The sequence below is a fragment of the Salarias fasciatus genome, chromosome 2, assembly GCF_902148845.1.
Source record: "Salarias fasciatus chromosome 2, fSalaFa1.1, whole genome shotgun sequence".
NCBI lineage: Eukaryota > Metazoa > Chordata > Actinopteri > Blenniiformes > Blenniidae > Salarias > Salarias fasciatus.
Window position 1 is genome coordinate 26,226,923 of NC_043746.1, and position 12,718 is coordinate 26,239,640.

A 12,718-nucleotide genomic window follows, 5' to 3' on the forward strand; every position below is an offset into this window, starting at 1 on the left:
GCTGTGTTGTTGACTTTTGTATTTACATTTACAAAACTTGACGGGTCTCGGCTTTTTAAAAAGTAAGAAAAAACCTTGAATTATTACATGACAGTGGCTTTCAGCCCGATTAAAACACAAGGCAGTGGGAGTAACCCAATCATTTTATCAGTGGAATCTCACAACTAAAACTGTGGTTTTTATGTCTCAGTCTTCTGGGATTTCATAAATGTCTGTACACAGATGTGAGAGAACAACAGTAAAAATCAGATTAACACGGATCAATGCATGAAGACATGATCATAACATGAGTTAATGTTAACTGATACTTTCTGGTGCAAAATACAGTGAATTATCCAAACTACTCCTACAGCTGTGTCATTTTGCATGTGTGGTCCACGGGCCTTATGTTGGACACCCCTGGACTCGATGCTGGATTAACACGGATTGGACTGGGCAAAGTCGGGGACCGTAATATAAGTAGATGATTTGAGTTGTTATAGCAGCACAATGTCACAAAACTGTCTTTGAAATGATGCCGGGACTGTTGCTGTGAGTCTTTCTGCTGATTATTTGAGGCTTTGTATTTTTTGACATAAAAAATAATACATACTGTACCTTTAAGCGTTCCATAACTGGTATGTTTGATCTGCAGCTAACATTAATACATTCAATTTGACTTTCTTCGTTTAACCAGAGAAAGAAAGAAAACAAACACATACTTCAGTGGGTAAAACAGTCAAATTACAACAAGAACAAAACATGTTACAAATAAATAAAAATAAATATTACATCATTATAAGCAACCCAAGTTAGCTTGAGCTTCAACACTCAAAAGCAGCCTCGTGTTTGGTTTCACAAGTCGCACTTTTGCCTTTTGTAAACATCCAATGAAAAATAAGACGGTTTCAATTATGGAGCAAATTCATTTTTCACAGGATGAACGTGAACTGCAGCTGGATCCAAACCAAAATGTTTCAATTGATTAGTTAGATCTGAGGTGAAAGGCAGAATATGCTCATTCAAACTGCAGTGAAGTTACAGGCAGCATCCATCCAACCATCAGCTCCACCCCGCAAATCTGAAGCTAATCCTGTCATTGTCATAAAAAGTCATCGAGAGTCTCAGCACAGCACTTCAGACTCCAGTAAGTCAAACATCTCACAATTGGCACTAAAAAAAATGGCAGTTTTGTTGAGCTTTGGGAGTAGCAAAATACTGTAAACAGGATTTTATTATTGCTAAATTAGCCTGTTCTGTGTCGTTTGTATTTTTTTATTTGCTGGTGTCACCAAATGGAATGGCCTTTTTTTTATCTAATTTCTTCAGAATGTGCTTCAGACTTCCAGCATGACAGGAAAACCTCCTCCTCACCTCCAGCCTGTAGTGAGCAGCTACCTCCACAAGGGGGCGACAGTGAGCACGAAGGGCAGACACAGCAGAGGATGCGGGGAGCGGGAGGAGAGCGCGCCGGCCGCGGACTGGACCCGGCCGTGGCCGTTGTTCCTGCTCCACTTGGACCCGTTTCTGTCCCTGCCCCGGGGGGGCTTCGCCGGGCTGGAGGCGGGGTTGCGCGGCTGCTTGACGTACGGCGGCAGGTAAGGCCGATAGCCCGTCCAGTCGTCGCTGTACCTCTCGTCGGGGTCCCCACCTCCTGAGCCGCTGCTGCCCTCCTCACCTGGAACAAAGAGGACGGTGGATCAAACCTGACACCGCCTTGACCCGAAACCAGCTGCGACTGACCCCACCCATCAAATCCATGAACTCACTGTCCATGAAGTCCATGTCCTGTCCGCTCTGAGCGTGCCTCAGCTTGTTGGTGGCCACCCGCAGCTCCATGATCAGCTGCCTGGTCCTCACGTCGGGCCGGGCGATGTCCACCTCCACCTCGGGGTTGTTGATCTGGCTCACCAGGCCGTCGCCCGTCACGTCGGGGAGGTACCTGCAGGTGGAGACAATGGAGACGTGCTCAGACGATAGAGGGGGGGTGATCCAGTCGTCACAGCAGAAAGAGAAAGCACTGAGGCACCCAGCCCACTGTTCAAAAGCGGCTTTAAACTGCACTTTTCACCGCAATTCTTTTCCTTTTGTTTTTATCAACAGGTCCAATAAGATATTTTTCCTTTTAAAAAGTTGGCTTTATCGACTCATAAACACAAGAGAGTTACTGGTAAAAACTCAGGAATCGCTCCTGTGTCCTAAAAGGAGTTTGCCGCTAAATATAGGACCTTATCACTGATTCAACCCACATGTCTTTGAATGTGTGATAACCTGCTTTTGGGAACACTGGAGAGAAGACTTTTCTTTCATTTCCCAATAAAGCTCTCACACTGAAAGAGGAAGTGGCATCTGTCTCATGAGCGGACTGTAATAAATCCACCGCACCTCGTTCACGATGTTTAAAACACACGACGGTGATTCATTCCCTGATGTTTTTTGTTCTCCTCTTTGCAGCACGGTGTTTTTGTCCCTGTTTGTGAAAGTGAATCTGAAACATGACAGACACTGAATCCTCCATTTGGCAGATTTCATTTTCCTCCACAGAGTCTCTGCTAAACGGCGCCGGACCTTCTCTCGGTCCGTAATAACCAGCAGACCCACGCAGGGAGCATGTGGGTGACTGGTGATGGTAAAATTAAATCAACTCAGGTCCATTTGTCCTCCTCCTCTTCCTCCTCTTCCTCCTCCTCCTCCTCCTCCTCCCGCCCTTCGCTGTGATCTGGCTCACCTCCCCCGGGTCTGCCCATTCCAGCATCGCTCCTCGTTAGTGACGTCGGCAGCAATCTTCTCGTCGTTGCAGATGGTGTGTGGGAGGGACACCCAGAAGCCCCTCATGGGCCGCAGTCTCTCCTTCAGCTCGGTAACCTGCGTGGAGGTGAAAGCAAACCGCTCATGACTCAAACGTGGAGAGAAGTCTGTGCTTGTGCCATGCGACTGGCTGCTGGACGGAGGAGAAAGCCCGAGAGCCGGCATGACTCTGCCCCGAGGTCGCCTCTCAAACCGCACATCCTTTATTTCTATTGAACAGATAAAAATACCATCTTGCTCTCTCCACATTCCTCCTGATATTTCATATTTTTTCCAGCACTTCAATCCCCCAGACCACCCTGCTTGAATGATTGCTGTCTGGGCTCTCACCGCTGCACTCTTCCCTCATTTTAGTCTTTTATTGACTCCTTTTTGCTCAGCTGACGCAGCCCATGTATTCACACTGCAATCGTGATTCTGATTTTTCAAAGACACCCCGGGCTGGCATCATTTGTGTGAAAATATGGGCAAACCAAGACAGAGTAGGTACGATCCAGAAGAGCCGAGAGGTCCGAGTCATTCGTAACGCGCCGTAACATCGGACCTGTGCGGCGAACTCCGATAGTTCCTCACCAGTCGGTCCAGGTTGGTGCCTGCGGCTGTGGTGGGTTTCTCTTCGGGGGTGTAGGTGCGGAAAGGCCTCCTGCTGCCTCCAGACTCTTTAGGGGAGCGTTTGGACCGTGCCGGAGCTGGTCTGGGATTTCCACAACCTTGGAACACCTGAGGGAAAAACAACAACCATGCTTATCTAAAGAACTCAAACAGCTGGGAATATTTGACTTTCAGATCCAACTTCAGAATTAACGCCCTGACATGTACAATGTAAGTGGGATTTAGTGAAGAACCAAAGAGCAAGCAGGAACTATTCCTCATCAAGTGTGGAAAATGGCGACAGCGAGTCTGAATCACGTTCTGAAATCTGATTTTGTTGTGCCGATTGTTCAGTGCTGATCACACGGGGAGGAGGCACGTTGCTTTCTTTCAGCAGAACTTTATGTAACGATCAGAATCAGCCAAAAGAGTTAGGAAACATTAGCATATCAGATATTTGTTAGGAAAATGACATTTTATGCATATTCATGGGATAGTTTCATGCATATTTTATTATTTTTTTCTGAAAAACCAGACAACAATCCAAGAACAGATGCAAATGTGTTTTATATGAGAGAATTTTCTAAAATCTTATTTCATTTTAATGGATACTGAAAGAACCATATATTCCTTAACCACTGCTACACTGCATTGCCATGAAAAAGACACCAATCTTAGCTGATGTGCTTCTAAAACGAGCTTTAAATCCAGTGTTTCACAACCTTTTCCACGTCTTTCAGAAAATCTGCAGACCGTCACACAGAGCGCTCGTTAGCTGAAGCATTACAGTGAAGCCAACAAACCAGAGCAGGAGCCACTGGGTCATTTTCCAGAAAACCTGAACCTGAGCTGGAAATGCACTGCAACAACCTCAGAACGGCTCGTAGTGTCTTCAACAGTCACGCTGGTTAGACAAAGTGCTGCAAAGAGACGGAGCAGGTCAGCAGAAGAGCGGCGTGTTGCTCACAGCGTCTCCATCGCTAACCATGAGACGCTCCGCTTCTGAGAAGCCGTGGGCGTCTCTCTGGTGGATTCACTGCTGGGATCTCTGCCATGTTTTAATCATACTGCGAGCTTGTCATTCTCTTTGTGTTCAATTCCTGTCATTTTCACTGCGTGCCGTCTCATTAAGAAGATTAGATTCATGCAAAATCATAGCTTTGGCTTACAAGTCAAAAAACACAAGACGGTCATTTTTTTTTTTTTTTCCACCCTCAAAGACTTTGTTCACTTCTTGTTTTTTTAACAGCTTAAATTCTGGCAAAGAAATAAAAAAAAATACAAGGATCATCATCTACGTTTCTCCTTCATGTGCAGATGTCTTCCTCCGTACCTTGCTGGAGATGCTGACGCTGTTTTCCTGCATGTGCATAATGGCCTCCGACACCTTCACAGAGATGGAGTCAGCTGCAAGCTCCATGTTGAACGGCCCCTCCAGCTTCTCTGAAACTTGGTACAAAGCATCTGACGGAGAGAGGGAGAGAGGGAGAGAGTACTATTGTCCAGCCCTATTACACATACAGCACACAGAACTTACATAGGAAGCACTTGACTGCTCAGTGGAGGAGTGTTTCCTACTATTTCCCGGGTTATGTGTGAAAATCCAAAATACATGGACGCTTCGGTTCATTGAGCAAAACTGTTTTAGATGCAGCTGTTTGTGCAACAAAAAGCCTCTCTGGTGGTCTGCTGTAAAGCCTGATAAGTATCAAGACGATGGTTCCTCTTCCGTGGAAACTCCCACTGCCTGCCCAGCTGAAAGGGTTTGATTTACATCTCTTTAGGTGTTCGGTAGGATCAGGAAGCTGTCATCAAGTGTGGAGAAGCGAGGGGAGTGTTGATGAGAGAAAAGGGCGTACAACAAAAGTAAGAGCGAGTTTTAGTTAGATAGGCATGGATGGAGTGATGAAAGAGGAGGCCCTGCACATGAAAAGAAGAAAATAATGGTGAGAAGGTGAAGGTTTGATGAAAGGGGAAGCAAACACAGGAAGACAGATCAGTTGTGGGGGAGCGGAGAGGCATGAATGATTAATGGAGGAGTAATTCATTACGGGTAAAAAGGAAGTGCAAGAAAATGAGTGACGAGGGGCCAATGAAATCATCCTACTTTCAGGTAGGTGTAGGATTAAAAAAGCCATCCAAAAATCTAAAAATCCCCAAGAAACTGAAAGAAAATGCAGGTTTACACAGAAAAACAGAAATCGCCTTCAAACCATTAAAAATGCATGGCGTGTCTGATCCCACTGTCCTCTCACCCACCAATGAAGTTGTTCCACTCGGTGTCCAGGTCGGCCTGATTGGCCAAGCAGCCCTTCATGACGTTCAGGCACAGGGAGTGGCAGGGCCGCACGGAGGGCAACCCGCGGCACAGCGGGCAATACCACTGACGCATGAGGCCGCGCACACACTCCGAGTCTGCCGTCAGCTGCCAGACCAGGAGGGAGGGAGGGAAAGGTTAGATAAGCTTCAACTGTGTGTGTGTGTGTGTGTGTGGATTCAGACCATCTTGCTGCTGATAACAGAATCACTCACGTAAAGTACTACTCATGTAGAGCTAATAGTTATTTTGAGAATAAAGCTGATAGAAAATGAAAAACTGTATTCATGAGGAGTGCGAGCGATCCTCTCACCTTTGTTACTTTGTTCACGATGTCCCGTCCAGTGGCTAAAGCTTGAGACAGTGCTCTGGCTGCGATGAACGCCCTGGAAACCTGAAAGAGAGAATAAATAAATCATCATTCACATTCTAAAACCTTCATTCCAAGGCTGTGTGTTGGTTCCACGTGCACACACTTGCACGCGGAGCTTGCGAGGAACGTCCCCAAACGGCTGCAGCTGCTCGGCGTGCTTGCTGACGCACTCCAGGTAGTCGTCACTGAACTGATACTGAGGGTTGACCAGGGAGAAGACCTTCTCCACCAGCCTGGACCAGAAGTCTGAGAGGACCTCTGTCAGGCTCACGCTGCCCCCTGTGGACAAAAGAGGCGCCATCAGAGCTTTTTCCTCCATAAATCTTGGCCACACTTGCCCCAAAAGGTCAGATTCACTCAAATCTTTGCAGGAGTCCATTTTTTTTTTCATCTTCTCAACATTGTGTAATATGTCACATTATGCTGTCTGGCCTGTGGTATTTTTAACTCATTTCCTCCTCAAAATAAGTTTGTTGACGTCTGCACAGAATGAATCGCTCCCATCTGCAGTCTACGATACAGCCTCAGATGATCCATATACATGCTGTTTGGCAGGCTGAGCAGCAGCAGCAGGCTACAGATGGATTCACCAAAACAGGGAGATCTGGAACCGAAATAGAAAACGATCTGGCACCCGTGGGAAACCAATCCTCTCCGTCTCTTCTTTGTGTTGCAGCGAATTACTGATAAAAAGAAAAAGCTTCATATCCACTGGTGTCCAGAGCTGCTGTGAACTCATCCCAGCAGCTCTCCATCACGCCTTATGGACGAGGTTGACTCTGCAGTCGCTCTTTCTTCATGACGGCGCCAACTTAAGTCTCGTAATCCCTGAAATTAATGTTTCCAGAGAGTTCCTATCTGTTCAGGAATATTTACAGAAGTGGAAGTAACAAATCATATATATAGAAAATGTGATTACTGTAATTAGGTGATGCCTTGGAGTACTTTTTGGAGATGAACTACACTTTCAGTAGTGAAAATGTCATTCTGCAGTGCATAAATAAGATATTGACCAACCTGAATAATATCTGCGAAACTCCACAAACAGCTCCTGGAAGATGTGTGCATTCTGCGTGAAGAGCCGGCCGTAGGTTTTGGTGAACATCTGGCTCATGGACTTCTCTGAAATGTCTATTAGCTCCCTGAAAAACTCTGCATGGAGAGAGGGAAGGTAGAGATTAAAATGCATCAATCACCCACCTTATTTTTTTAAGTCAGGTTTCCCCTCAAGAATAACAGCTCATAATTATGGTTACATCAGATCCTTCACGGCGGTAACTGTTTGTAACAACATGTACTCCACAGAAAATCCATCTTGAGGACTCATATGCGGTCTCCCACTCCTTAAGCGTCCTTCAGTGACTCATCACAGACATTATATAAATGTAAGAGGAATGGGGGGGGGGTGATAGTGATCCAATGCAGGTAGGAGGAGGAAGTGTAAATTCTTCTCTGGGCTGTGGCTGCTGGAAACCTGATAAATGCAAAAGATCTACGACTCCGTCCTCTCAGATTCAAACAGTCGTGTAAACGGCCTGAGATTCCAGACACTTCAGTGTACGATCACTGCTTCCTGCACCACAGGAAACAGAGACAGAGGTCTTGACGCGCATTCGTTTATTAGCTGCTGCACAGAGTGATGTGGATTTCATTTCATGTTCAGCTGTAAAACGCCATTAGTTCTCCACTGAATTCAAGGCAGCAAGCACAATGACACAGGTCAGCATCCAGTAGTAATATTGCTCTCCTGAATGTCATCGACATACGCTGCTGGGGCCTTCAGGAGATATTAAATTAGTCTGACCATGAAACAAGACGTTCAAGCAGCCTTTATGTAGAAGGAAGCATCTCAGCCTCTGTGTGGTCGAACCACCGTGACATTCTTTATCCAAGTTAAGCTGTATGAGTTACAATGTTAAAGGAACGATTAACTATGGTTATTTTTTCCCCTTTTTGCTCTATAATGCATGTTATACTACAACCCTTGCAACAGGAATAAGTCAAGTGAACTCTTCTCATCTTTGTTGAAAGCGCTGAGACAAAGCAGTAAAGAGTAATGGAGAGCATATCTATCACAACAAACTCTCTTAAAGTGAACTTCTTAGCTCACCACTTAAAAGTACAATGAAAACATTGCCCTGAAATATAAGAAAAGACGTACGCTAAAAATCTACAGCCTCAATACAGGACTCTTTGTTCTTTTTGAAACTGTGACATCCTTATACTTTTTAATGACCTGTCACTCATCACAATAGCGAGCAGTGACGATGAAGCACTTTACATCCCATTTTTTTTATCTCCTGCAACTAAAAACATACTTCAGCGTCCCATTTAAAGGAAAGTGTCTGAGTCGGCCTCTTACCGTCAAACCTGCGGTGTCTCTGTGTGAAGGTGGTCAACAGGAACTGGCTGTTGTCTTCGATGGCTTTGAGGAAGTCCCGCTCGCTCTGCAGGGCCAGCGTCTCCTCCATCTGACTGGAGCAGCAGGTGTAGTCCTGAGGACAGAGCCGCAGGTGCTCCCCTGTGGCCACGAGCAACCAGGCCAGACGGAAAAACTAGGTTAGCACTATTTCCAGAGGTTTGGGAAGTTAAGTGGAGAAATGACAGTTTTTGGTTCGCCCATACCAGTACTATGTGACAAACTGAAATCTGCACATGATAGAAGGTTAGAATTATCACCTTCAACAAGGAATGTGAAATTACAAATGACTACGTGTTCCCCGAGTGTGAAGAAAACTAGAGGAAGAGGCTTTTAGTTCCTCTGTTCATCACCTGTGGAACAAACTTCCTGCTGAGTGCTGACACACTTCTCTTCAAATCAGGCCCGAAAGCACCATCATCTGCTCAGGCTTTCAAATAAACTCCAGTTTGCCTGCTTCATTACCTTTTCCTAAATAAAGTTTCTACTTTGCTTATTCTCCTTCAAATGTTTTTCTGAATGGCTTTGTTTCAGTGTATTTCCATCATTTCTTTACGAATTTCCCAATCTGAGTTGTACGATGTAAATAAATTTGCCTTGATCTTCGGGGTCATGCCCCCTCAGGCACATCTGCAGCCAAAATCCAGGTTAATACAAGCTCAAATAACACCCCTTGTTGTTGGTTATGTCAGTACATCTAGTCAAGGTAAATAAAAATGTGTCAAAAACTCAGTTGTTCCACTCTGCTACAAAGGGAAATCTTATCAAAGACAAAGGTTTGATTAAAAAAAAATTGTAATTTCCTCACATGAATAATTCAAGTTCAATCTGTCTGTCTTTGTCAGCTCAGGTTGGGTCTTTGATACGTCTGAGTTAATGATGTATGCAAACGACAGGCAGAGGGAGAGGGAGAGGGGAAGGGGGAGAACACCCGGCACAAAATGTGGAAGAGGACTGGATTCTTTGTTTCTGTAGTATCACATCTAACAGGAACATGGGGCCTGTTAGTACAGTCCAAAGTCTCATTTCCAACTCCACCCTGGCTGATGCTCCTCTCTGCCTCTTTTGTTCTCTCTGTCCCACTATTACCCCTCTCTCATCCCTCTATTTCCATTTCTAAACTGCCACCCTTCATCCTTCACTCTCCCGGCCATCTGCTCCCCACCGGCCCACGGGACAGACAGCCAAGACTCAGGCAGTGATAGCCCAACGAACACACACACACACACACACACACACACACACACACACACACACACACACACACACACACACACACACACACACACACACACACACACACACACACACACACACACACACACACTAATCAATTGTGGGTTGTGTCTCATGCTGAGCTGAATTGCCATGAAATCAAACCTCTGCAAACATACACTTTCCCCACAATGACTTTTTAATAAGAGCTTCATGTTTTGTCTTTCTGAGGCAAACATGAATAATCCCTCACTAATTCGCTCACAAAGCTAAAAACCTACAAGAAGTGGGCAACATCTAAAAATAAACAACTGCTCATGCATGTCCACACAAACAACTCAACCTCTAAAAATCTGCTCCATCTCCCAAACACTGAAACTTCAAATCATCCAAAATTCAAAGTGTTTGTAATCTACATATAAGCCTTCTTTCCTTCTGGAGATTAGATTATCAGCAGTGCACACAGCCTTTGGGTAAATGCAGGGGCTTCACTGTGGGCCAGTAGGCAAAGACTAATTAGGGGCGAGGTTCTTTGTTGCACCGGTGTTGGCAATTTGCTCATCCCCTTAATCATCCCATTTAAACCGCACCAGGGGGAGGAGGAGGCGGGTGTAATTTGTTTTAAACCACACTGTTTCCCCAGAAGAAACTCACCATGACGATCCCCACTCTCTCTCTCTCTCTCTCTCTGAGGCGTTTTAGTGAGTTGGGAAACCTTCTAGTAAACTGGAATACTTCCTCATGCAGTGAATTCTATTGAGTTTCTGCAGCTTAAACGGGATATTTCATGGTAAAACAGACCCCATAATGATTTAAGGCGCGTCCCTTAATGTGCGTAATGTTATTTTTTTCTTAATCCCTGTTGGGATTAACTGAAGCGCACTGACGCGTCTAACATCCCTTAAACGCACCAGATCGTAAATGTAATAATACTTCAGTGGGTCATAGTTTGTTTCAGTTTAAACTACATTCGGGTAGAATTTCCCCTCTGGAGGCACGGTCTTACCGGAGATCTGAGTGAGCGGAGCGGTGCCTGTGCTGTATCCCATCTCCGCGTACACCTGCCGGGTGTCCGAGCAGCTCCTCCCCGCAGCGACCACCGGGCTGCGGGTCCCGCACAGGGCGGCCACCGTGCCCAGCAGCACCAGCAGCCGGCTCTCCATCCTCAGCCCCCCGAAAAAGAAATAATAAAACCAGACTGAGGCTGCTGCGGCTGCTTGGAAATGAATAAATAAAGGAATGAATGAGTGGAAAAGCCGGATAACGGACAAAAGTAAACAAGGTAAGAAGGTCCCAAATCCTCAGGCGTTCAAAACAGCCATTTTCCTGTAAGAAGTGCTAAAAAAGCATCCAGGATCAGATTCTGCATCACATGTATGCTTCCATCGGATATGTCCTCCCAGTTGGGGTTAGAAATAAAGAGAGAGAGAGAGAGAGAGAGGGGCGCTCCGGCCCGAGCTTCATCTGAATCAACCTGCGTCAAGCCACAGCAAGGAGCGACAGCCAGACCGGAAGAGGGAGCGGCTCCAAAACACCGGCTCAGCTCCGACAGCAGGGCTCTGCAGAGCTACACACACACACACACACACACACACAATGGGAATCCAACTCGACACGCCAGCTTCAAGAATAGGGACTAAACTCCTGAGATCGGGTGTGTTTAAAGCCCTGTGTAAAACTCCTCATAATCCCACAAACTGAAGAGATGCATGACATAAGTCACAGCAGAAAGCACGTGTTCCCTGTAGAATGACAGTATTAAGTTCTTGAGTTTGCGAGAAAAGTGTATGAGGGTTGGCGTGCAGATCGCATTTTCAATATCAAAGATTTTCAAACACATCTGCGCTTACACGCTGAAGCTACAAATATGTGTATAGCCCCAATGTTTTCATCCTCTGTTGTTCTTTTTCAAGGCAAAATTTGCCCTTTATGAAAACTGGTAACATTTCTCAAGATAGCAACTTGATCACTGAAAATACTCAGATTTAATGTTTTGGTGATATTTTGTCTTCCTCTCTGGCTTTTACCCATGTCAGCAGCAAGATCCAGGTTTGCTCTCAATCTGATAAAGTGGGACAAGGTGATGGATTAATGGATGGATTATCCAGCTGTAAATTCCACCAGGCAAGCTGGAAAGTAATGATTTACATTTACTACAATCACTGTAATTAAATTGTGTTTTTGAGATGATTCACGGTGATATTTTGTTTTGAGTACCTTGTGTTTTTTAATTGTACTTTGGTATAATTTACATTATGCTATCTAGCTATTGTTAAACTCAGACTATGCAAATTTGCATGATGAAAGGCAAAACTAACTTTAACAAGAGGAAACTTTTTGCAGAACCAGACTGAGAGATGGAGAGAGTCCAAAATCTGCTCACTGCAGATGTAATCCGTGGTTACTTTCAGGGAAACAAATTATGAGAGGAAATACAAAAACAACACGACATCCGCTGAATATGTGCAGTAGTCAATGGAAATGTAAAAAGGCACATACAATGGGGCTGCTTTCTTCTTTTGTAATGATAAGGTGGAACTTGATGGATGGATGATGGATAGATTACAGAGCAGCCTGTACCCATTGGCATCAGCTGTTCATTTTGGAGTACCCACTATTGACAGTAACAAGTATGATCAATACAAAGTAAAAACTCATTTGAGTTAGGTGATTCATCAATACTCGGCAATCTATGCTGTCTTTAGACTCAAGATAAACTATGTTGGATCAGTCCTAATGGGTTTTTTTCTTTAAATACAGACAAGGTGAAGTGTTCCAAAATGGTATGAAGTCCTGGTTGTGATTGGTTCTGAACCTTTTTGCATCTAATCTATATTTTCTCCTCAGGTTAAACCAATTTCTAAATACCATGTAGAACAGCTCAAGTTGGATGCATGAAACATTGGAGAAAATAAGTTTTTAAAGGAAACTGAACCCAGAAAATCCTTGTTATTGCAGTCAAAACATGAAATAACTCTTTAAAAGGTGTTTCTGCTTCTATTTTTTTAACTACTGA

General features: G+C 44.8%; 1 protein-coding gene across 1 annotated transcript; it reads right to left on the reverse strand.

The window, feature by feature from the left end:
* Positions 1 to 1,290: 1,290 nt before the first annotated feature.
* Positions 1,291 to 10,871, reverse strand: gpc2 (glypican 2). Its single transcript, XM_030114697.1, has 11 exons — positions 10,709 to 10,871; positions 8,431 to 8,589; positions 7,086 to 7,220; positions 6,172 to 6,347; positions 6,009 to 6,089; positions 5,638 to 5,803; positions 4,712 to 4,842; positions 3,361 to 3,507; positions 2,708 to 2,844; positions 1,749 to 1,921; positions 1,291 to 1,657 (listed from the first exon to the last, which is right to left on the reverse strand). The coding sequence occupies exons 1-11, from the start codon at positions 10,863 to 10,865 to the stop codon at positions 1,374 to 1,376; spliced, it is 1,746 nt and encodes a 581-aa protein (XP_029970557.1). The 5' UTR covers positions 10,866 to 10,871; the 3' UTR covers positions 1,291 to 1,373.
* Between the last annotated feature and the right edge of the window lie 1,847 nt (positions 10,872 to 12,718).

What these genes read in the sequence shown, in the direction of transcription:
- gpc2 (XM_030114697.1), bottom strand. Translation starts at nt 10,865, where the DNA reads ATGGAGAGCCGGCTGCTGGTGCTGCTGGGCACGGTGGCCGCCCTGTGC. An exon ending in TCGTGAACAAAGTAACAAAG is followed by an intron (nt 5,804 to 6,008) that starts GTGAGAGGATCG and finishes CTGGTCTGGCAG; the next exon opens with CTGACGGCAGACTCGGAGTG. An exon ending in AATGGGCAGACCCGGGGGAG is followed by an intron (nt 1,922 to 2,707) that starts GTGAGCCAGATC and finishes CTCCACCTGCAG; the next exon opens with GTACCTCCCCGACGTGACGG.